A 22,956-nucleotide genomic window follows, 5' to 3' on the forward strand; every position below is an offset into this window, starting at 1 on the left:
TCCAGATAAGATGCGTATTAGCGTAAATTACGTATAGAAATAATGCAAATACGCATGTCTAATAATTTCTAAGTGTATAAAAACGTATATAAAATTACAGAAATGCACACAATGCTTTTTTAAAAACAAAATCTGAATCGTCTGGATGCGTTAGGTAACATAGCCGATCAGCCTTAATTCTCCCACATTGAACGTATACACGCATCGTATGATTTCTATAAACTTTGCCTGGGTTGAATTTTGCAGTCAGTAAACGGATAAATTATCGGAAGAAGAAGCTCTTACTGGTTTGTTTAGTTACTACAGATATTAAAAATGATTTTAATTCTTATTTTTCGAGAAATGAACAAATCGGCGAAACATTAAGTTGTATTTTCTTGTAGTTTTTGAAATCGAAAGTAGATCGTCTATGTTTGGCTGCTTTCACGAAACGAAACAACGTTTTTTATGAAAAGATTTAAATAAGAGGTAATTTAACCGTAAACTTCAATGTCAGATACTGCCAATTGCTGCTAAATGTCTTCGTATCATCACAATTTGTAAAAAATATTGTTGAAACTGGAGAAAAGTGTAATCGTATCCGGATATAATATTTTGGGTAAATATCGAGATGTGTTATGAAATTTTAAGAAAAAAACTAAAAACAAACTGAAACTGGTAGACTATACTGTCAGTACATCAATCATTAGCCGACTCAGGCCCTTCAGGCCTTTGATTATTATCCCGAAGTGTATATGGAAAATACATATTAAACCGCTGGTTCGATTTAAAAATCTTACCAAATTCTTTGAAGCCATGTTGATTTGATAAAAAACATAACTGCAATGGAGCGGGGCTAGTTTTCCCTATGCAGTTGTATGGAAAACATTAAAGACATTCTGCTCTAAAACTACTAACAATATTCTAAAATAATTTTACACAGTGACCACCGGGAGACGAGAAAGGCTTTTCTAATATGGCTATACGGTAAAAACTTTGAAAATCGACTTGTCAGAAAACTACAAGAGACTACTGGGGACCGCTTAAAGTCTCTCTGTACTTGGACTCAGAGTTGCTATATTTTTTCCATGGGATTCTCGAGTCATTTCAATATTTATAGATAACAGAATTCCCAGTGAACTGGTTCAAAGGAGGTGAGGATTGTTGCACATTCCATTCCCTGTTATGAACATTTCCTTCTTTGCACTGAATGCTTCGAAAGGACCTTCTTACAAAAGCGGTCTTTAAAGGTTATGTGGTGACACTAAAATACCTCTCCGTATTATGAATCAGTGTTGTTGAATTTTCTAGTCCGTTTATATCATATACTCTATCTAAAGTTTATGGGTATTAACCCGTACAAGTGGGCGTGAGGGGTTTTGCATGCATGTTTCATTACCTCTCATGAACAGATTCAGTCAAAACGGCTTTGCTTTATAGTATATTATTCTGTTAATTGCAATCAATACTTCGAAAAGATCCTCTTGTTTGCTTTAAAGGTGGTCAGTCACATTTAAACAACATTAATGGCATGTTTTACATTTTGTATATTCTGGTAGAGAATTATTTAAGGAACAAAAAGACCGATTACATAGAGTTAGATTTCTATTTAAAATATATATTTTATTTTTTTTATAAAATTTTGTAATTACTCCCCTTTAATATGAAAGTATATAAAAAGCTGGGTATTTCTTTTTATTTCGATACAATGACTAGTTTTACATTTGCATTTGATAGACATATCAACTATTGAACAATCTGAACCAAAATGCAAGTTTAAAAGCTGTGTGTAGCTTCTGAATTCATTTATTTCCAATCCATCTTGGTTGCGCAACCAAGATAGGCAAAGGGAGGTAATAATAATTCTTCAAACTTGCGTATCTAATGAATTCCATCTAAATACATAATTTTTAATGCAAATCTTTTACAAATATATTACAATATGTCTAATATTTATACATTTCCTTAGGCAAAGTATGTTTATCAAATTTATACTTATGATAAAATAACTCTATCTTGGTTGGGCAACCAGGATAGGAAAATGAAATTTTAAAAATACCTCCAGTGAAAATCTAGTTTGTATTAAGTGTTAAGTGAACATAAATGAGTGTAAATGATCAGATGCTAAAGTTTCGAACAAATCCGTTACATGGCCAAAATCTGATTATCCACCTTTAAAAAAACCCAGACTAAATCAAATTTAAAATATTGTTTACAAAATCACAACACTTATAAACATAAAAACAACTGAAGAATGATATATTTAGGAATGTAAACTTTATTCAATTTTCATGATGCTTGATATGCAATTTTACTCGTTGCATCAAATCATACACAATACCAAGGTACTCTATAATACTGCTGATATCTCTTGAATCAATTAAATTAAGCCTCAGTGCAAAAGAGATACTGACTCTATTACCGCGTTATAAAGTTAACACGTCATTTAACACAACACTTGATTTCCTGCCATAATCTTGCACAGTTTTGAAATTGAAAAAAATACTTTTAGCTTAAAACGTTGGTAATGACATTTCAATCGAATTATACCATCGCATAGTCTTACTCATTTTACAGCAATAACACATTTCTTAACATTTAGCCTGCTGGCGGCAAGTGGTTTTGCCTTTGCGCCCAGTACAGACAAAGATAAGCCTGCACATCCGTGCAGGCTGATCATGGTCTGCACTGTTCGCTATTCAGTCGATAAATTTTCAGAGAACACCCCTTCAAATAATAAGTTGTCCTGCCCAAATTGAATGATGGACCAGTCCATTTTATAAATTTAGCAGGGTAAGGGTTAAAATAAAAAAATACACAAAAACATAAACAAGTAAACCATATTATTAGGAAAGGAAATCATTGCAATAGCAAAATAGCGGCGTTTTCAAGCCATAACTAAATGAAAAGTGTTTGTCGGATTTATTAATATCTTTTCTGAGAAGTCAATAAATACAAAATCGACCAATGTATAGGTCCTAAAATGTTTGTGTATTTTTGAGTACAGGGCCAGGTCTTGAAATGAATAAGAATATAGGATTGGATAATTCGACGTTTTTGAAATTCCGGTGTATGTTTCTGACTGTATGTACAATTCCAGCATATACTGTCATGAATATTAAATATATTCACAAAACAATATAATTGCAATAGACTTGTTAAGTTACAACACGGATTCTCTTGTCTAAGTTTCGTTCACACAGTTTTACAAATATTGCATTCCCTCAAACAGATTTGTCTCCTGTTTCACTTCCACTAAAAAATTTCCAACCCTAAGCTCTGAAATCCTGCACAAAAGCGGCACAACGCGATACAAGTCTAGTAAATTTAATGAGATCGTACTGTGTTAGTAAAATCAACATATAAAAGGCAAATAAAATTACGAAAGCTTGTTAATTTTACATTTTTGTATATGTTTCCTTCTTAAATATATTTTAATCAGCCTACATCCGGTAAAACTGTTCATAAAATAATTACAACAAATACACGAATCGTCAGGATTTTTTCCCGTTTTACTATGTAAATCAGGAGTTCTGTAACTACATCACGAAGTAATATTTTATAATTTTTCGATGTTTTGTACTTAACGCCATTGACATTCAGTTACACCTCTCGGACATTCTGCAGTTGTTTTTCAATATGATGGTACTACTTCTCTTGGCTTACAAAGTAAATGTAATTAGTTACAACTTCGTAAGATAGTTAGTATAGTAATCAGAGGGTTGTTAAACAATCAATATACACAGTGTTTTGTAGTGTCCCATCCGGTGACGAGGCCAACTCTGAAGACACAACATCTTGACTATTACTAGGAATAAAATCTGTTCTTGTTTCATGTTCACGTTCGTTTTCCGAGCAAATACTTACTGGCGACGCATCATTTAAAGTTTCTTCTGTAACACCGTCTTCTGTTAAGTCATGATTCGATTGTGTAAAATCAACACGTGATTCACTTGTAACGTCTGATCTGCTATGATCCGTGTAGAGAGGGTTGTGGAATTCAACGTCTGGTATTGGTTCGTGATCGCTGTAAAATAATTCAAAAATGTAATTGTCACTTGCAGTTGATAAAATAATTAATAACGTCTTATCTTTTTTTTTCCACATCATGCTTTTTCTAGTTTGCAAGAGCTAACTAGAAGTTAGAATACGTAACAGAAAGAGCAGGATTATTTTGAGTTTTGATAATATTGTGTTCTTTTTATTGCAATGCGTCTGTCAAACACTTAACTTCAGATTTACTGCGTGTGAAAAGTTCTAAAAAATTTCCATTTAATGATACACAATAGAACATGTTCCTTTTATGCTAAGAAGGGTATTATAAAATCAAGTTATCCATTTTATGGCACAAATTTACCGAAACTTACAAAAGAAATCATTCCTTTAAATTAAAATTTGTTCATAGACTAAATATAATTCCTTTTACAATCCTTTAGGTTTTGCGAATAAGGTATCTTAAAAAAATCAAAAAGAAAAAGAATAAAATCCCGGTTTGTACGAAAAATTTGAACAGAGCAATCGATAGAATATTGCACAAAAATTATCATTACGTAGTTGTTAAAAAAATGGCCCTTGATCGCTCACCTAAAGTTTACCGGTGCCTTGAACAATTTCGACAGAGGGACAATTAAGGAGTATTTGTTTGATATTGTTTCAAAATATTTGGATGCTGCTGACAAGATAAATAAGGGTTTTCTCTCCTGACAAACACTTCGATTAACTGTACATAAAGTTTGGTCAGCATTGTAAATACTAATTCTCATGGTAATATGCAAAATGTAGATAAATGTTAAATAAATAACAACTCAGATAAAATTCTTGAAAATATGTATTGATAGTCATGCACTGCAGTATTCCGTCATTCTTGGGTGTTTGTAATTTGCTATGAAAGCTTATAGAAGATTTAAGTAACAAATGTGTTTTACATTCTTCTTTTGATACGAATCAACTTCTATTTACATATCAGGTAGAAAATATGCAACCTTCATAAAATTAGATACGTTACCATGGCAACGGTAGTCTTGCTGCATCATCCACGTCGTCTTCGTCTTTGAATTCCTCTTGCCCATGACTCTGTCTAGAAATATTATAAAACTACCTTTATATTAAGTAATTTGCTCTCTTTATATCTGCTCGGCTTGACTTACATTATCATTCTCCTTTGCATAAAAACCGTTTCACAACTTAGCAGAACCATAATTTGTTATATATCAGTCAACAAAATCTAATCCCAAGAAACAAATAAAATTGCCATACTATTTATTTATATTATTTGAAATCAATGATTTCAAAACCCAGCAAGTAGACTCTCGAAATTTTATTCCACCAAAATTAAATAACTTTACAGAATGTATGAAGTAATAAATACCCATTATTTTGACACAATGATAAGTTTTCCTCGGGAGAATGAATGTTAGTTCCTTGTCTGAGTTTTGGTAGGCGGCGCCTGAAAGTTAAAGAAAAATAATAATGTGGTATAATCTTACGAAAACACTGACTAGATATAGTATAGTGATTTATAGAAAATGTTCATGTTCCGCAAGATAATACATGCTCTTAGCGTGGTTTGCATTAAGTGTCAAGACGTAAGACAATAACAAAATGATTTGTAATGTAACAAACACAAGTATGTTGCTCTTCATCTGCAATATATTTTAACTAATATGAGAAACATACAAACATTTAAGAAGTCCAAGTTGACTCTTACAAATGCATGAAAATATTAGTATGCACATACTGCCAGAATGCTACATTCAGATTTCAAAGGGTTTTTAAAATTAATTGTTATAAAACCTTAGCTAAATAACCTAATTGAACACACTACATATTTTGAAAACTATCTTTACCTAGTGATAAATAAATATAAATACAGGTCATAAAAAAACTGACCATGTATTACTCAAATTCCAATGAACTTTTGTGTCGAAACTTTATACAGTTATAACTCTAACCTGATAGCACAAAAATATCGAAGTTGCTAATGTTGTCGGATATTTTTACCTGTAATATCGGCATACAAGCATAAAAACAATGCTGAACACCAAAAGTAATGACACAAATGCTGCAAACACTCCTAAAATGATGGCATTGAAATCTTTGTCCGTGTGCATCACATCATATTTGATATCTGGTTTATTTCCCCTTCCAATATCGTCACCTGCGAAACAAATGATATGAATTGGCCATGTTAGTTGTTTTGTTTTAATGTGGAGCTATGTAAATGTTAAGGGTATACTAGACCGAAAATATGAAAGACAAACATATCAATTTTCCTTAAACATTTGGAAATTAAATAAAAATGGATAAGACTGACAACACTTTGACCTAATGTATGGATACAAGTCGTACTACGATAGAAGCGTAAAGAAGTAATTCTAAAAATTACTTGTTTAAGTAACACCCTCGATTGTTGATAAACATGTTCTTTAAATATTTAAAACTTGTGAAAACAACTCTATTTGATTAGAATCTACTACATATGGTTTAAGTAATCATAGAATAAACAAGTTTATATATATAAACGTTACCACGCATTTGTTTTAAAAGAATGTATAGCTAAACACAACAATGCATGGCATTTAGTTATGAATGTAGCTCTACCTAAACGATTCATTCTCATAGTTAGTAAACTTGAATACATCTGATGAGGATTTTCTCCACTGTCTTGAAGTAAATATCCAAAGATAAATCGATTAGTGAAAGAAGGGATTGAAATCTTTAATATAAGAAAAACGTTATTCCAACATAGTTACCGATATAGATATATATATCTTGCATTACTACAAGGTAATATATAGCTATATATAGTTTGTTTCGCACTATATGGTGTGAACATATTACTAAATAAACTACAACATACTTGTTTTTCCATGGTTATGAGAGGTTTTGTTCATCTCCTCGCTTTCCCCATCTTCTAACACAGGTTCAATAAATACTGCTGTTAATTCTATATCATCGTTTTCATCATTTTCATGTGCTCTCATTGCAAGTTGTACTGATAAGGACAGATTACTGTCTAGTTCAGATGTTAGTGGGGCATCTGTTGATATATTACTTACAGTAAAGTTGTCTTTCATTGTATGCGATGTTGTTTTCAGTATTTCACTTGTGGTTGTTGTAGTGGTTGTGCTTGTTGTTGATGTTGTTGTAGTGGTTGGAAAAATAAATGTATACGAAGCATGAAATCCTTTTGCTTGTACACGACTATCTGAGGAAAATACAACATACAACGAATTTCCTTTTGAAGTGAAGGACGTCGGTCTTTTATTGCCACAAAGCGTTTTTACATGATTCGATGTCGTATTACTGTCGTAAATGTCAATTTTGTCATAAGCAGTCCAACAGCTGGAGCCAGTATGATCCTCAAGCTCAATGGAACTAAATCTAAGAAAAATATTTGAATGTATAGGACCCTCGATATGCCAGTGACACGAAGCTAATGAAGGATATGAATTTGGCCATCTTGGAGATGCGAATTCTCCATTATCCTTCGTCAGTGTCGTTTTGCACGGCCAATCTGAAATATCAAACAATGAAAAATTGTGGCTAACTTTAATCTGTAACCCTGTTCAAGGAAGATTCATTAATTCTAAGTAGGTGTAAAAGCCACAGAAACAAATATAAAAAAGACAAACAGTGTATAATGTATTTAATTATTTACCATCTTCAAAGATAAAAGAAAAATGAAATATTTTACCATGTCATTCTGTCTGTCGTAAAATTGTAAATTATACCGTTATATAATTATCAATTATAACATTTTTATTGAACTTGTGACTAAAGTCAAAATTGACAAGTTCTTGCAGAATTTGTGTAATTAATAAATTTGTTTTATGTGCATTGTAATGTTTGAAGAAATTTAGACATTGGTATTAGTAACTAGCTTGCTACTTGTTTTAAATTTCAATAAGATGGGCTAAAATGCGCTACTGGCGGACTTGATCTTGTCATACGTATTGAACATTCCGTGCACATTTTTGCGATACAGACCTGCAAAGTAGAAGATTCTGAATCCTTGAGCATCATTTTCTGCATTCGTTGTAAATGACACATTGGCTTTATTGTTAGTGGTAGATAACTGTGTTTGGTAATTTTGAAGGCATGTCTTTGACGACTTGTCTTCTCTGTTAACTTCAGATATTGACAATACATCGTTGTCCTTGCTGCAGGGCACGTCCGTCTGCCATCCGAGATCTAAGTGGTATATTTCAAAGCGAATTATCTGTGAAAAAAACCATATTGATGCTGAAAACATGCCATTCTGTCATTTCACTTTCTTTAACAGAATTGATATTGCAATGCATTTGATCAGGCCAGTAAAGGACACTAAATGTAATGTATATTGTCTTACTAAATATTATATAAAACTGTCATTGTCATTATCATTACAAATTGTAGGTTATTGATTCTTTACATGTATATGTTAAATTACTAAACAATTAAACAAATCATTGATTATAGATCATCTCACATAATAAACAAAAGGCGGCTAGATCTTTGTAATCGACAGAACCCATGTTACACTGTCTTTCATCACATGCTATATTGGGTTGGGTGGTCAATTTGTTACACGTTCTATTTTGAGAAATTTTATTTTTAGCTTTGGGATTTTTTGCATCGCATCCATATGAATTACAAAAGAATAAAACATATAAATTTTGACAAAAGTGAACATCTCAGTCGCTCCTGAAATTATGGGTTAATTCATCATTCTATGCGGGTTTTCAAAAATATTTTATATCGATGAACACTTCTCTGGTCATATTGTAATATCAGCTTTATGAATTAATTATTGTTTGGAGATGGAATAAAACTATACATAATTTGTGAACCTTGAATTCTGGAACTACAATAAACCATGTACAGTTTACATTGTGCAGATAATGTCGAGGCCAATTCGGTGACGCAAAACTACCACGTTCTTCTTCCAAAATACCACCACAGTCTGCAAAAATATGAGCATCTGAGACATTCATAAATCAACACCAGTACTCAATATCAATTATATATTATCTGAAACTTTATTCTTTTCTACTCAATTTAATGGCAAAGTATATTTGAATAACGGTATTGCGATACAAAATTGCTATAGAATTATCTAAAAATACGATCCGGTGAAGCGCTACAATGTTTTTATATTTATATCTATAAACATGTATAAATGTTTTATATATCTTTTATCATATAAACCCAATGACCAGATGATAGTGGTACAGTGAACTGTTCATGTTTATTGTGAAAATGAGAAGTAAAAAAAGGATCTAAAACAATTAGTTTCTATGAGTTTTTGGTCATTTTTTAAAATATATATGCAATCCGACACAATGGATTTGAAATGTTAAGACGTACCTAAAGATGGTTTCATTTCAAAATGATGAACATTAACTTCTTCTGGTGTATATAGGCCACCTGCATCGCTTCCTGTCACGTGACTTAATAGACAGGTGCCTTTCTGGATCTGAAAAATAAACTGTTTATTTGATGTTATGGTATTATACTGTTGATATATTTTACTCGGTAGACTCCACTAATGACATTAATTGAAGACGATTCTTAACAACTTTCGATGAAAGACGTTGGAGTACGTATTTGTATGCAATGTACTATGTTGAAGCTAGTGTTTTGTACACATTTTGTCCTGGTCTTTGTCATAAAACTTTGTGTTGAAAAGGTAGTTTTGTAAGCTTTAGGTCCTTGGAAGTCCTAAGACTTATAAATCAACGTGTAAACGCGTCCTTTCAGTGTCATTTGGACTAGGACATCACGGAGGCTGTATATGGTTGCATGAGCTCTCATTAAACGGTAGCTAAGGTATATAATGTAGTTTAAACGAGCTTCTTTATTGTATATCATGTAACTGCTTATTTTATATATCAAACAGGGAGAAGAAAAGAACACATAATGCGGGCTTATCTTTCAAAATTCTAATTACGAACCCAGTCTTAAAATCATCTGTTTCTGTAAAGGTCTCGTGTTGACCTAATTTTGCCAGTTTTACAAACTTGTTGAATATTCTTATCTCCTTTTTTACAAAACAAAAGCATGTACATCATTTAAATGCATTTTCTACCACAATGTATCAATATGTGCACAAGTACTGAGCGACAGGAACTATTTTTCATCTAAAACCTAATAAACAGGAACAAGACTGTTTAAGATTGTTCATTTCCTTATAAGAAAGGCTGCCAGGAGGGTAATAATAAGTCTATGTCCGGTGTACTATCATAAAGGAAATAAAACAAATGAAGTCACTTAGTATAAATCAAAACCTAGACATAACAAACGGTGTGTTAATGGAGCCACTAACGCGAATTTACCACATTTGTCAAAATATCTTCGAAATAACTTTTTTTCAGGCGCGAGACGTGTGTTTAAGTTTTATACTAAGATATTGCAGCAATTGTGGGACAACATTTATGTTCTGCTTCCAGCGGGGCTTTATATATAGGTTCTAGCATCCTGACAAGAAATTATTACTGTCATAGCGAAAACCTGTATTGAGGTAATTTATGCTCAGTCTGCATAACACTGCAACAAAACATAAATTAATGAAGATAGTAATAGAAACGATGACTATTAACTATTATTACCATTCTCATTACTATTATTGCTATTGTTTTCATTAAAATTAATATCCTAAAATGCATAAGCACTTATTTAAGCAACATCACGGGGGACAATAACTCTAACTTAGACTATAACCTTTGATAATCTATGATATCAAAGAGGCATGTTTTCTAAACCAGACAAACAAAAGTGGCGCCAAAGAGGGCGCCCCTAGTGGTGTAAAATTACACTTTGATCCATTGAAAATTGACTTCACTATAACGTTTTATTGCACTCTTGGAAATGGATACGTAATTTAATTTTGACGTTGGGAATTTGTTCTTGTATCTTTAAAAAAATTTGGATAAAACTGGACAAGGTGATTAATATATATTTGTCAAGTCCTTTATGTTGTAATTCAGCTTGAATTATTAATAAAATATTACTGATAAACGAATGATTTATTTCGTGTTTTGCTGAGTATTTCATCTTCGCATTTATCTTAAATTCAGTTTAAATCATTGCTATAGTAACAAACGAGAAGAAACATTGAACACCACATGATATATTAATGAATTTAGAAAGAAACTAAATGGTCTTATAAGGAAATTTCCTTATATCTTCTGGCTCATTTATCAAAATGTCTCTTGTCTCTAAAATACGGCTCAGTAGGAGAATAACACGACGTGAGAACCACTAATTCAAAACCTGTCGTGATAAATAATCGGAAATTACTCTTAATTCCAGGAATTAACGTTGCCAATATTTACAACTCTCCTGATAGTCTATGGACATAGCGGGGATTCTTCTGTGACCCTACATATAATCCGAGATTTATTGGTGGTAAGAACCTTAATCAATTGACGCTGTCTGGATTAAAGAGGGAAGCAATTTAATAAAAAAGCAAGAACAGAAACCTTACCATAATTGGTTTCTACATTTTTGTAGAACTGTCATTTTGATGATTTTCTTTTTGACGCTTCTCTTCATATCTTTTAAAGCGTTTATGGATATCGATATTTTCCATTTATTTCGAAATAGGGTTATGAAAGCATTCATGTAATGTCTTTATTTTACCCAATGGAGTGAACTTTTGGTCTAAAAACTTTATTACAAATCATATAACATGACATTCAAGAGATCTGGCGCTGGTATTCTCTTTTCTTTTCTTGTGTTTAATTAACAAATAACCAAGGCCTTCGCGTTGTTTATCGTCTAATTTACCACGGTTCAGAGTTCAGATGCGTAGGAATTGAACCACGAGGGCGTTAGCCCGAGTGGTTAAATACTGAAGCATCTGAACGATGAACCGTGGTAAATTAGACGATAAATCACAAGAAGGCCTTGATTGTTTTCATTCTGACATGCTCATCGATATACTTTAATAAATATTTTACTGGACTTCATTTTTTTTGCAGTTTTTTCCCATCAAAATATTTATCCAACCTGACCTACATAACTTCAATTTCCTAATCATTGGCCAATATACAAATGCATTTTCATAAAACGTTCTGTCCACACAGTGCAAACACATGAAATTTGAGGATCAAGGATGTTTTTATTGCATAAATGTTTGTCTAGGCAGTTATCTCAATGTATATGGAACACTAAAAATTGACGCATAAAACGTATGTGATAAAGTGTTAATTTTTCTTGACACATGCGCACATAAAGACCTGTGAACTGCTGACGATAAACGAAGTATTTATAATAGCGTACTGCATATTTCGCACTTAAACATACTACCACTTGAAAAGCAGGGTCTAGTAAAGAACGTGACATCTATAGGTATATGACACTGATGGTTAGTTTTAAAATATAAAGAATTTTGGTATGTATATAAGATTACATTTGTTTGTGTAAGGTCAAAATATGTTTAACCAAGTGAACTCCAGATGTAATATTTTCACGAGTGGCGCGGTTACGAGGGAAAATGTTAAAAATGGTGTAACTGTGTGAAAGATACATGTAAAACAAACAGATTTTCTCTTTATGTCGTTTTCACCAGACACTCATTATACCCGCACAGTAATGCATGCATTACGTCATGACACCATAACATACACATATATGTTGAATAGTATGAAATAGTTCTACGAGATTTCCGGATTTCTTTTATTTTTGAACACTGCTTTGAAACTGTAAGATATCAGTTTATTTCCTAATTTCTCCAAAAAGCAATATATATTCATTTTTAAACAGATTTTAAAATATGACACAAGAACTTCGCATGTGTATGTAATTGAGGGTGCAATTGTTCACGCTCAATTACACATACCAGCGAAGTTTTTGTCATATGTGGGAAGCTGTTTAAACACAGCTTTCGTTATTTGTCTCAAGCATGTAAGTAAATGCGACATCAATATGACACGGATCTTTAGCATGTGGTATCTACCTGGTGCATGTTTAAGTGGTGCTTCAGAGCGGTATAGTCAGCTGCTGTTGATATGCCGAACTATTTAGATATTTTTCTAGTTTAAATACTAACAAACTATTTCCATGACATTTTTGCGCTTTTCGTTAAAGTAATCTCCCACACATAATTATTGAGACCGACTTGCAACTGTGGAATACGCCATTCCGTTATGTCAATACACAGAAAACATATAAATATCCCCAAATGAAATAATAGGCAGTATGTAACAAGATGCAGGAATGGTTTTATTGAACGGATCAGTGCAATTTTGCCACTGGCAGACATGTGAAACACATATGTAAAACTTCACAGGAGTCTCGTGTGTATTAAGAGAGACTCGGGGTTGATTAAATTCATACTTAAGCGATCCTTGTACACGGTGGTCAATGAAAAGGAAGCAGTATTCCTAGATTTATACCAGTATTTCCTGAAGGCCATATAAACATGACAATGAGTATGTTGTGCACATAAGTGGAACAGTTCGAATAAGGCAAATATATATAGTTACTGGTAAAATGCCACCTTGTTACAAACAACCACATTTTCCGCTTGTATTTCCTTCGTTCACCGAGAAAAATGCTCATAAAATAAAATATTATGATATATTGTCTTGTACAACACGGGCCATCTTTTGACCTGTACTCATCTAAAACAATATCTGATACGCCGACATGTTTAGTTTTGAATATGTACCCGTCCAAATATATAGCCGCACAAAACAATTTTAAATCACTCAATACAGAGAGGTTTCGGATTACAAGAGTATTTTTAAAATACAGAATGAATAAAAATATCGTGACCAAATAATTCGTTCGGGTAAGAGAGGTTTTCGGATTACAGAGGTTTGGATTAGGGCGCTTCCACTGTACTACTTTTTACCATGATAGCAGCGTCTACAAAATACCATTATTGCAGAACATACAAACATATAGCAATATTTTAAATATCATTAAACTTAATCTTATCCGTATTGTTTTATATGCTGTTGTTTTCGTTTATTTGATATTGTTTTAAACATGTTGTATTTATGACTGTCTTATCTTTTTTTAATGTAACTTCCGTGCAGATTCCCTTGCACATTCCTAATTGTTAGGCTATTCAAAACTTCATAATAGATTAGTACTCAATTAAAGGTCCAATACTAAGGAAAGTGAACATTTTAATTTCTTTTAAAAAGCACAGAAACTATTTCATTTTATTGGAAAATGAAAGTTGGTATGTAGAAATTCGAAATAAATCGCAGTATATGTACAATTATTTTTCTATGAAGTATGAAGAAAGTTAAAAAGACCTGGGGGGTCATTCTGTCGATTCATTGAAATTTCAACATAATACACATACATTTCTTTGAGTTCCAAAGACCTTCTGTAAATTTTGACCAGCCAATCTTCATTATTTAGTGTCTTGCAGAAGTCTATGCACTGGCTATGAAAAAAATTGCCAACTCACTTTCCCTTAGTAATGGACCTTTAACAAGTTAATGAAATTATCTGACTATAAAATAATAAAATATATGCAAATTGTGTAATAAAGAAAATGTTTGAAAATCCGATATAGTAACTGTCAAATGAATTGAAGATAAAATGTTGTGAACAGATTCTAATAAACACCCAGCTCTTTCAGTTTTACTAAAAATATCGACCATTACCACTTACACAACTAAAATGATTAGTCATCCAGAATTTAACATTATAAGTAGTTAATTATTATTGGAACTGGTTGGGTGATATATCAGCCTTCTGGTATTAATTTTGCGCCAGAACTTGCTTATTACCTTTTATGCACGAAAAGTAAATGACAGAATATAAATACAATATAATTGCTACTGCTGTGTAAATACCTGATAATCGAACGATCTGCAGATAAATTCCCTCTCCTCTAAACATTTGCGAGCGCATGTTTCAGGGGTCACCCTCCAGATTGTGCGATCGTTGTTACCCAGTATGGAAGCGTACGGCGTAGGATAAAAATACTCTAAATATTCTCCTGAAAAATAGACAAAAGTTTTGTGTTAGGTGCATACAACCATCTTAACTTGTTAACAAGCTGTTGGTGATCTAAAGGCTCGTTGTACTATTACTAAATGAGATTATCTCCTTTTGTGCTTGGTTGTTTAGAAGTTCTTACGATTTTGTTGGAAAAACGTAACTGTTATTGACTTATCTGCCTGAATTTTTGATACATTTAGCTCATAAATTATACGTTCACGTGCATTGGTTTTAAATAAAAAAAATATGAAAAACTGTTATGACATTGCCTAAGTAATGCTTTTCTTTTTATTTACGATATTATTTTATACAATTCTCAATTCTTTTCTCAAGTTTTGTTTCCTATGAAAATGTTTTTTCGTCTTGTAACTTAGACAATTTAAACTAAAGAGTTCTTTAAAATTATATACATGATACACATTCCTTCTATCACCAGTGGAAAATGGTATTTGGAATTCGTTTTTCTCTTGCAAAGAAAATTTAAAGAGTTTGGCGTATCAAACAGTTTTAACGTCATAAAATTTGTTACTCAGACTATGATTTTGGTTTAGCCACACTCATATTTTGCCAATGATTTTGACACTCGGACAACTTTCTTTAATCTCAAGTCTTTTATTTATTGTTTTGAAATTATCTAACAAATCGCAGGTATCAAAACTAAAGGGTTTAAATTGCATCAATTGTTATTTATGTGCAGACCTAAAATAAAATTAAGTTATCCACTCTCCTTACTCTTAAACAGAAATACTTAATTTGGTCTTCATAATAATTTTATCTAATATTTATTGTTGATATAAATGCAAGAATAATATCTGAGTTTTATGCTGGAAAACTGAAATCAATCAAAACTGTCTCTAAGACATCCAGGATTTGTTATCATCTCACGTCTCCCTTTTCAGCAGAGAAAATTAACTTTATTGATGAATTTCCTCATTCCTAGGTCAGCATAGACACACTATTAATCGTGAGTCTTCTCTCGCCACTTTTAATAACCATGAAATAAATGATGACCACTATTTAGTATTCCAAGACAGCCAGACAATCTTTAAGGTTTTATATGATTAAATCTCGACAGCAATATTGCTCCAAGTCACTTATGAATGAATTTCACACTCACATGGGTCTGTCATGGTAAAAGGAAATGACTGAGGTTCGGAGTACAAAAGGCGAGGAAAGTAGGTATACAAAACCACTAGAATAGCACAGACATTCTCACAGTTACGGTGTATTATTCAACTGACGTATTTATTTTGAAAATAGCCGTAGTCTGACAACAAACAAGTCTCACTCAGTATATCAGTATGAAATGAAAAAGTTTCTCCATTTTTATTAGTTTATTCGTAATTTCTAAAAGAAGCTTGGTAACTTAAATTAGCATAGAGTCTTGTTAAATCAACACCATTCTTTTCTGCAAACGTTTTTAAAAAATAATTTTGCAACTTAAGAAATTCTAACAAGCAGCTACCCATTTGCCGAATTTATTTATCTTAAACCAATGGCTTTTATTTCGTATGAAAACGTTCTTTATTTGACGACATAACAATAATATACAACAGTTCATACGCTGCTCTCTGTGAAAGGAGAAACAGATGTTTTTCATTCTTTCTTCTCCACAAGCTTTCTTCTGAACTATTATGGGTATGGATGTAAGAACAACGTCTGAATGTTTAAGGTTGAACAATTAAATCAATCAAAACTGTCTGAGACAAAGAGGTTTTATGGTCATCTCAATCCCTCCTTTCAACAGTGATAATAAAATTATTCTTATGAAAAATGGTTTTATTGACGAATTTTCTTGTTCCCTTGTCAGTTAAGACAACACGATTAATAGCGAGTTTTCTGCTACTACTTTTAATTATCACGAAATAAACACTATTTAGTATTCCTAGACATCGAGACAATCTCTGAAGATTATGATTAAATCTTGAACCGCAGTATTGGCCAAAGTCACATATAAATTCAATTTCAGAACCAGACGAATTTAATAAAAAAGGAGTTTGACTAAAAGGACAGAAATGAAGAGTGAGTTAGGGTAAGATGTGGAAAATCAGTGGAACGAATACAATGTTATTCAGTTAATCTTTCTAGTTATTAACACACTCAGACATTGCTCTACAATAATCTATATAGTTGCATGACTAATAATATGTAAAGAGTTTGTGCCGGTCTATAGTTCAACGCTACATTTTGCTGGGTTAGAAATCAAAGTTGCAGAAGAAAATATACGCATTTATTTTAGTTCGATTGTGAAGCAAGTTCTACAATTAATATTAATCACTCTCGACACCTCATTCCTGATGGAATCCATCGCCACGAAGGTATGAGAGATGACAGACCTATTTTAATGAGCGCAAAGCAAGGGAGCTACTGGTATCACTTTTTATACCTTTGGTATGACGCGGCCGGGGATCGAACCCAAGACCTCCCGAACTAGAAGCGGACGCTCTACCACTAGGCTATCGAGGCGGTTCCTTATGTCTCAGACCCATGACAATAGGTATAACTATTGACTGGCAAGCCATTTTTATAATATTAAATTTCTGTGTTTTATTAAGCATATTTATGATCGTAACACGCATTTTTTAGATTATGCAATAATTTAAGAATATGAATAATAGAGAATTAAGGCTCTACTTATTATTCATAAATTATTATTAAGTAGTATATTGTATGATATAATGTTAGATCATCAAATTTGGAGAAATAATGTTTAATACACAAAAACTTTTTTGTATCAAATATAAAAATATACTGTACGGTTATATTCTGAAATACGGACCGTTGACTGGATGAAAAAATATGTATACAATAACTTGACATAAGAATAACTGTATTTGATTGAAATAAAACGTTGGATCTGGAAAATGAGATTAGTAGTTTTTTCATTCTTAATCTAGAATAATTTCAAACCATTCTACATGTTGACTGGGGACAGCATCTTTCTTATCAATCTTACCTAACAGCTCATAATGCATGACCTGATATCTTGATTCATATTCTGTTCTTATCCCATGTACATTTGCTGCGATGTACTGACTCAGCTGACATGACTGCTCTTCAAATACGTAGTCAAAACTTGCGCAATCAAAGGACGTTTCTGCTAGACATAGCTGTGCGCATGCGTCAAGGTTGACACCAAGAACAATCTTTCCGTGCGTTTGAACACCTTCTAATGTCTGCAAGGATCCAAAACCGTAATTTATGAATTTTCCAAGAGCGCCATCTAAAAGTAAATTAAAGCACAAGTTGATAATTGCAAAGAAACATGAAATAGGTATGATTTTTTTTTTCATAAATCAAACGAGTAGTGTTACTCATTGAATGAGAAGTATGTTTGTTTATTTATAGCTGTTTGAACGTTATGGAAAAAAGGATTAATACTCTCAGAAAACAACTTGGTAATTTATCGTTTGGGTTTTTGCTTTTATATATGATTCGAATATTGTTTATATATGCTCCACTAAACGGTGATGTTATCAAAAGATATGTGTTTTGATACATCATAGAATCATTCAAGTAAAATATTAACACAGAGTAAAATGGCATCATTAAAATACTAGTAAAATGAAGTGTCTATAGGTATTTAAATTTCGATTTTACCAGGAAAATAGGACAATGTTCTATATCCATATATTGCTTTAGAAAATACTAGTAAACCTTAGAGCTTAAATATTAAGAAAAGAATGATTTGCTACATACTGAAATTAATTTCTAATACACATGTTTTACTCACGGGACTTTCTTTCGTAATAGTCTGTATTACTCCGCCGTACTAGACCACCAACATCATGAGCACCTTTCTCTGTGAGCCAACAGTTCCTTCTTTTCCTTTCGTAGTCAAAGCCCAGACATTTAAATGACATCTCTAATATACACCTGCGCGCGCATTCTTCAACAGTCAAGCCACGTATATTTCTGTTGTGACGTAAGGTGATCACATGATTGGGGATTCTGTTGAAAAGCCGTTCGTAAGCAGCTAGAGTAATGAAACAATAAATATTAGTAAAAAAAAACCAAACATTTTAGCAAATATTGCATATCAGATTTCAAAATATCAAAGTATAAACTGAATTTCTGGTCGGTTTCGAATAGGCTGTGGAAGAGAAAGCAGTCTCTATTCTACAAGCATAAATGAATTACAACGAAATAATTAAAGAATTATATGTGCCACTACTCATTCGTACGTATGACTAATTAAAAGGCCTTTCTACAAATTATTAGTACAATATTAGTACAATACAATACAGCATTTCTTTTTTTCGTCGGGGTACATGATTGTGTAACAACGGAATATAAAATAAAATAAAATAAAATAAAATAAAATAAACAACGACAACAACAGTATTCATATGGGTAACGAATCTTTAGCGAAATAATTAAATATAATACTTAGTGGCTAACGCAAAATGTTCAATGTTGGAAGAACTGCATTTTTTTCAGTGAGTAGGCACTACGAGTACAAACAGATAGAACTACAGTTATAGTCACGACTGTTTATACTGATGATGAACGTGAAATAATTTGGATTTATTCTGCGCGTGCCTCATAATATATATTCAATACATTACGCTAAGATTTTTTAAATAGTTGGAGATCTTTGTTGTTCATAAGTTGGCGGTCTTTAAAATATTTGGGTTCCAGTAGAATTGTGTTGAGATTAACCTGTTTCTTTTTATTCCGAAGCGAGTGAAATCTGTCATTTGAACAGCGTTCGGGTTAAATAGGCAGTTACGGGCGATACTTTCAAACTATTTACTACATAATGACGTAAGATAGACATCGCAAGCATGTTGATCTTTTAAAAGGCCGTAAACATTTCCATTATAAGATGCTTGCATTTTACTTCGCTATTCCGAAATGAACTCGTCAGTCTTTGTAGCGGATTATTATTGCAAGTAAGGTTTGGTTATTTAAAAAGATGCCGCTATTTCCATTTGTATCAAATCTATTTCTAACATAATCAGACCATTTAAAATTACGTATTCTGTTTAACACAATAATATACATAAATCTGAAATTCTTATTAGGGCCATCATTATAGGGACGCCTAATTTTAAATGAATAATCGAATAGATTATTTGTTAATTCTTCTGCGTACCAAAATATCAGTCTTGTATTTGTCCAACTCCGGTGGTGCTTTTGCGTGAATTAGTGATTTTATTTAAAGTGTCCAAGTGTACCATATCAGCGTCGCTTGAATTTTCTATACCCAACAATAAAGGTCAAGATTGGTGCTACTGCAAATTCAAATAATTTGAATTGCATATCTAATGGCAACTTAAAGTTAAATATTTTCTGTATAGAAATGTATTTTTGTACTTGTGTAATTAGATGCATTCTAGCTTTATTAGATTTACCTGTTGTGCTAAACAATGCCCACATATTTATTTTGATAAACAATTTCTATATTAGTTCCAGTTAGTGAAAATCTTTGGATTTGAAAAAAGTCTCATAAACCGTTAAGAACAGAGAAAATGAAAGGGAAGAAATATTATAATACCAATCAATCCCTCGGGATTCTGCAGATGGTATAACACGAAAAAGCATGTGTTATCCCTACAATAAAACATGAATCTATTTCACGAAGAATTAACCAAGCTATCTTGATCTAATAGTATATCAAGACATTGAAGAGCAAATAATTATTTTCAAGCTGAAAGCTACATTTATGTTGAAATATGTAGTATTTGGAGATGAAATTTCATGCAATATGAAATGATACAAAATGGTAGATCATATATCAAAATTAATTTTGTTTGTTAAACATGATTTACTTAAATTTCAGACTAAATCCAAGAAGAAATACGATATTTATTGCTCACAACGTTTAATAAATATCTTATTCTATTTCAATTAGATCGACAGACTTCTTCCTCTGATACCTTACTTCCTCTCAAAAGCAATTAAGATATCCGATACTTGAAATTCCTAGAAGCATCTTTGCCAAGCAAAGGCAAATCTGTCTTTCAAAAGCAGCATTTCAAAATTGATTCCGTCGAAACAGTGAACTTTTTAATTATCAAGCTCGTTTTAAAAAGGTACTTTCACCTTAAGTATCTGAGTTTAATTTTGTTCTGTTACTTTAGGCAAAACCAATCAATTTGAATGGATCTAAGGTGAGGAGAATTGCTAAAACATGGCATTAAGACTGACTTGGGAGAAGATAATTTACTTCTGCACAAGCAGTTTAATTTTCTTTTTTCTTGATCTTGCGGTAGATGAAGCAGTTTTTCATATTTATTAGGCTCTGAATTGCAGAAACGAATGAGAACATGTTTAATTATTTTAACAGGGTCAGTCAAAACGTTTTAGTGTGATAGATTGGGAAAAAAATGTTAAATAAAATCGTAATATCTACATTTTTTCGACAATGCGTTATTCCACATGAACATTTCTTCAAAGTTAAAACTTATTTTGTCAACAGTTTGTCTAATTATTTATCTGAGGAGAAAGACAAAATAATACATTATTAGCTATAATGGATTCAGAGAAGAAGATATTCAAAGTTTCTGTTATATTAGCCTATATTATATACATGTTACACACATGGACATGGATATTTTGACCCATACGTTTAATGATCCGGAACCATTTGAACAATTTCGAAAGAGGGCCACCCTGAGACAATTTGTGTACAGTTTCATCAAAATTCATAAAGTGGTTTTGGAGGAGATGTTGTTGATGAAATTGTTGACGACGGACGATCTGATAACAGTGGCCGTTTTTTGACAAGACAGAATAATTTGTACAACCTTCGTAAAATATCACCTAAGAAGCATTTTTTTTGTAAAATTGGGCCTGCTGTTTCTGACAAGAACATTTTTAAAGCTTCCAATATACACATATAGGGAAAAAGTGCCATGATAGAAGGTCACACAAGGACCATTTGTTTGAAATTATGTCAAAATCGGGCCAGCAGTTTCGTACAAGTAGAATTTTAACTATATACATATAGGGAGAAGTGACCGCGCCCTCTGGCGGTTACGTTTTTGACGAATCAAAATAATTTAATAATCTTGGTAGAAGGTCACATAAGGACCATTTGTGTGAAATTATTTTAAAATCGGGCAAGCAGTTTCACACAACAAGATTTTTAAAGTTCACTATATACATATAGTGAAAAGTGACCACGCCCCCTATCGGCCATGAGTTTTCACGAATCAAAATAATATGAAAAATCTTGGTACAAGGTTTCCAAAATCAGACCAGCGGAACCGTTTGATCAACTTTGGTAGAAAACCACCCAAGAAACAACCAGACTAAGTTTCATCTAAATCAATCTAAACTGATTGAAGAAAATTGGTAACACTATTTGTGTAAAATTATTTTAAAATCGGGCCAGCAGTTTCACATAAGAAGACTTTTTAAGTTTCCACTATATACATATAGGGAAAAGTGAGCACGTCCCCTGTCGGCCTTTTTTTGGTAGAGGACCATCCAAGAAACATCCAGGCCAAGTTTCATCAAATCAGTGGTCTGGAGGAGATGTCGTTTAAAGAAAATTGTTGACGACGGTAGGACGGACGCGCCCATGCACGCACACACGACAGATGGAGCGTAATCACAATAGTTCACCATGAGCACGTGCTCCGGTGAGCTAAAATATAGTAAAATGAAAATGAATACATTGTCTTGTACGAAAAGTAAGACCATGCATGTACAACTTTTTCTGTCAAAATCATATATATATATATATATATATATATATATATATATATATATATATATATATATATATATATATATATGAGGGACGATGTTTGGAAAGATGCATCTATATTCTGATTTAGAAAACACGCTATCATGTTCTGAAGTAACAAAATCATTTCAAACTCTCATAAATCATCGAGATAAGGTTCGTTTAGAATATTGACTGCCTCTTTAAATCTACTTTGTCATGAAGAAAACACTGATGATGCTGTAATTCATCATGGATAATAAATAAAGCAGAGGATCTGCATTTAAGATCTGAAAAAGCTACTATCTGGCTACAACTTTAATTATATTTGAGAATTCCACAAAGCTCTT

General features: G+C 32.3%; 1 protein-coding gene across 1 annotated transcript in view; it reads right to left on the bottom strand.

Moving 5' to 3' along the window:
• Window positions 1-2,239: 2,239 nt before the first annotated feature.
• The window catches only part of LOC123554683 (uncharacterized), a 49,763-nt gene continuing 29,046 nt past the window's right edge, over window positions 2,240-22,956 (bottom strand). Inside the window, exons 3-13 of the mRNA XM_053525002.1 lie at window positions 18,662-18,904; window positions 17,885-18,151; window positions 14,781-14,926; window positions 9,328-9,436; window positions 8,811-8,923; window positions 7,969-8,200; window positions 6,839-7,495; window positions 5,980-6,136; window positions 5,348-5,425; window positions 4,985-5,056; window positions 2,240-4,006 (exon numbers count right to left, since the gene is read on the bottom strand). Coding sequence (XP_053380977.1) covers window positions 3,694-4,006; window positions 4,985-5,056; window positions 5,348-5,425; window positions 5,980-6,136; window positions 6,839-7,495; window positions 7,969-8,200; window positions 8,811-8,923; window positions 9,328-9,436; window positions 14,781-14,926; window positions 17,885-18,151; window positions 18,662-18,904 — 2,387 coding nt within the window. The 3' untranslated portion in view covers window positions 2,240-3,693. The remainder of the gene's footprint in view (window positions 4,007-4,984; window positions 5,057-5,347; window positions 5,426-5,979; window positions 6,137-6,838; window positions 7,496-7,968; window positions 8,201-8,810; window positions 8,924-9,327; window positions 9,437-14,780; window positions 14,927-17,884; window positions 18,152-18,661; window positions 18,905-22,956) is intronic.

This window comes from Mercenaria mercenaria, chromosome 15, assembly GCF_021730395.1.
Source record: "Mercenaria mercenaria strain notata chromosome 15, MADL_Memer_1, whole genome shotgun sequence".
NCBI lineage: Eukaryota > Metazoa > Mollusca > Bivalvia > Venerida > Veneridae > Mercenaria > Mercenaria mercenaria.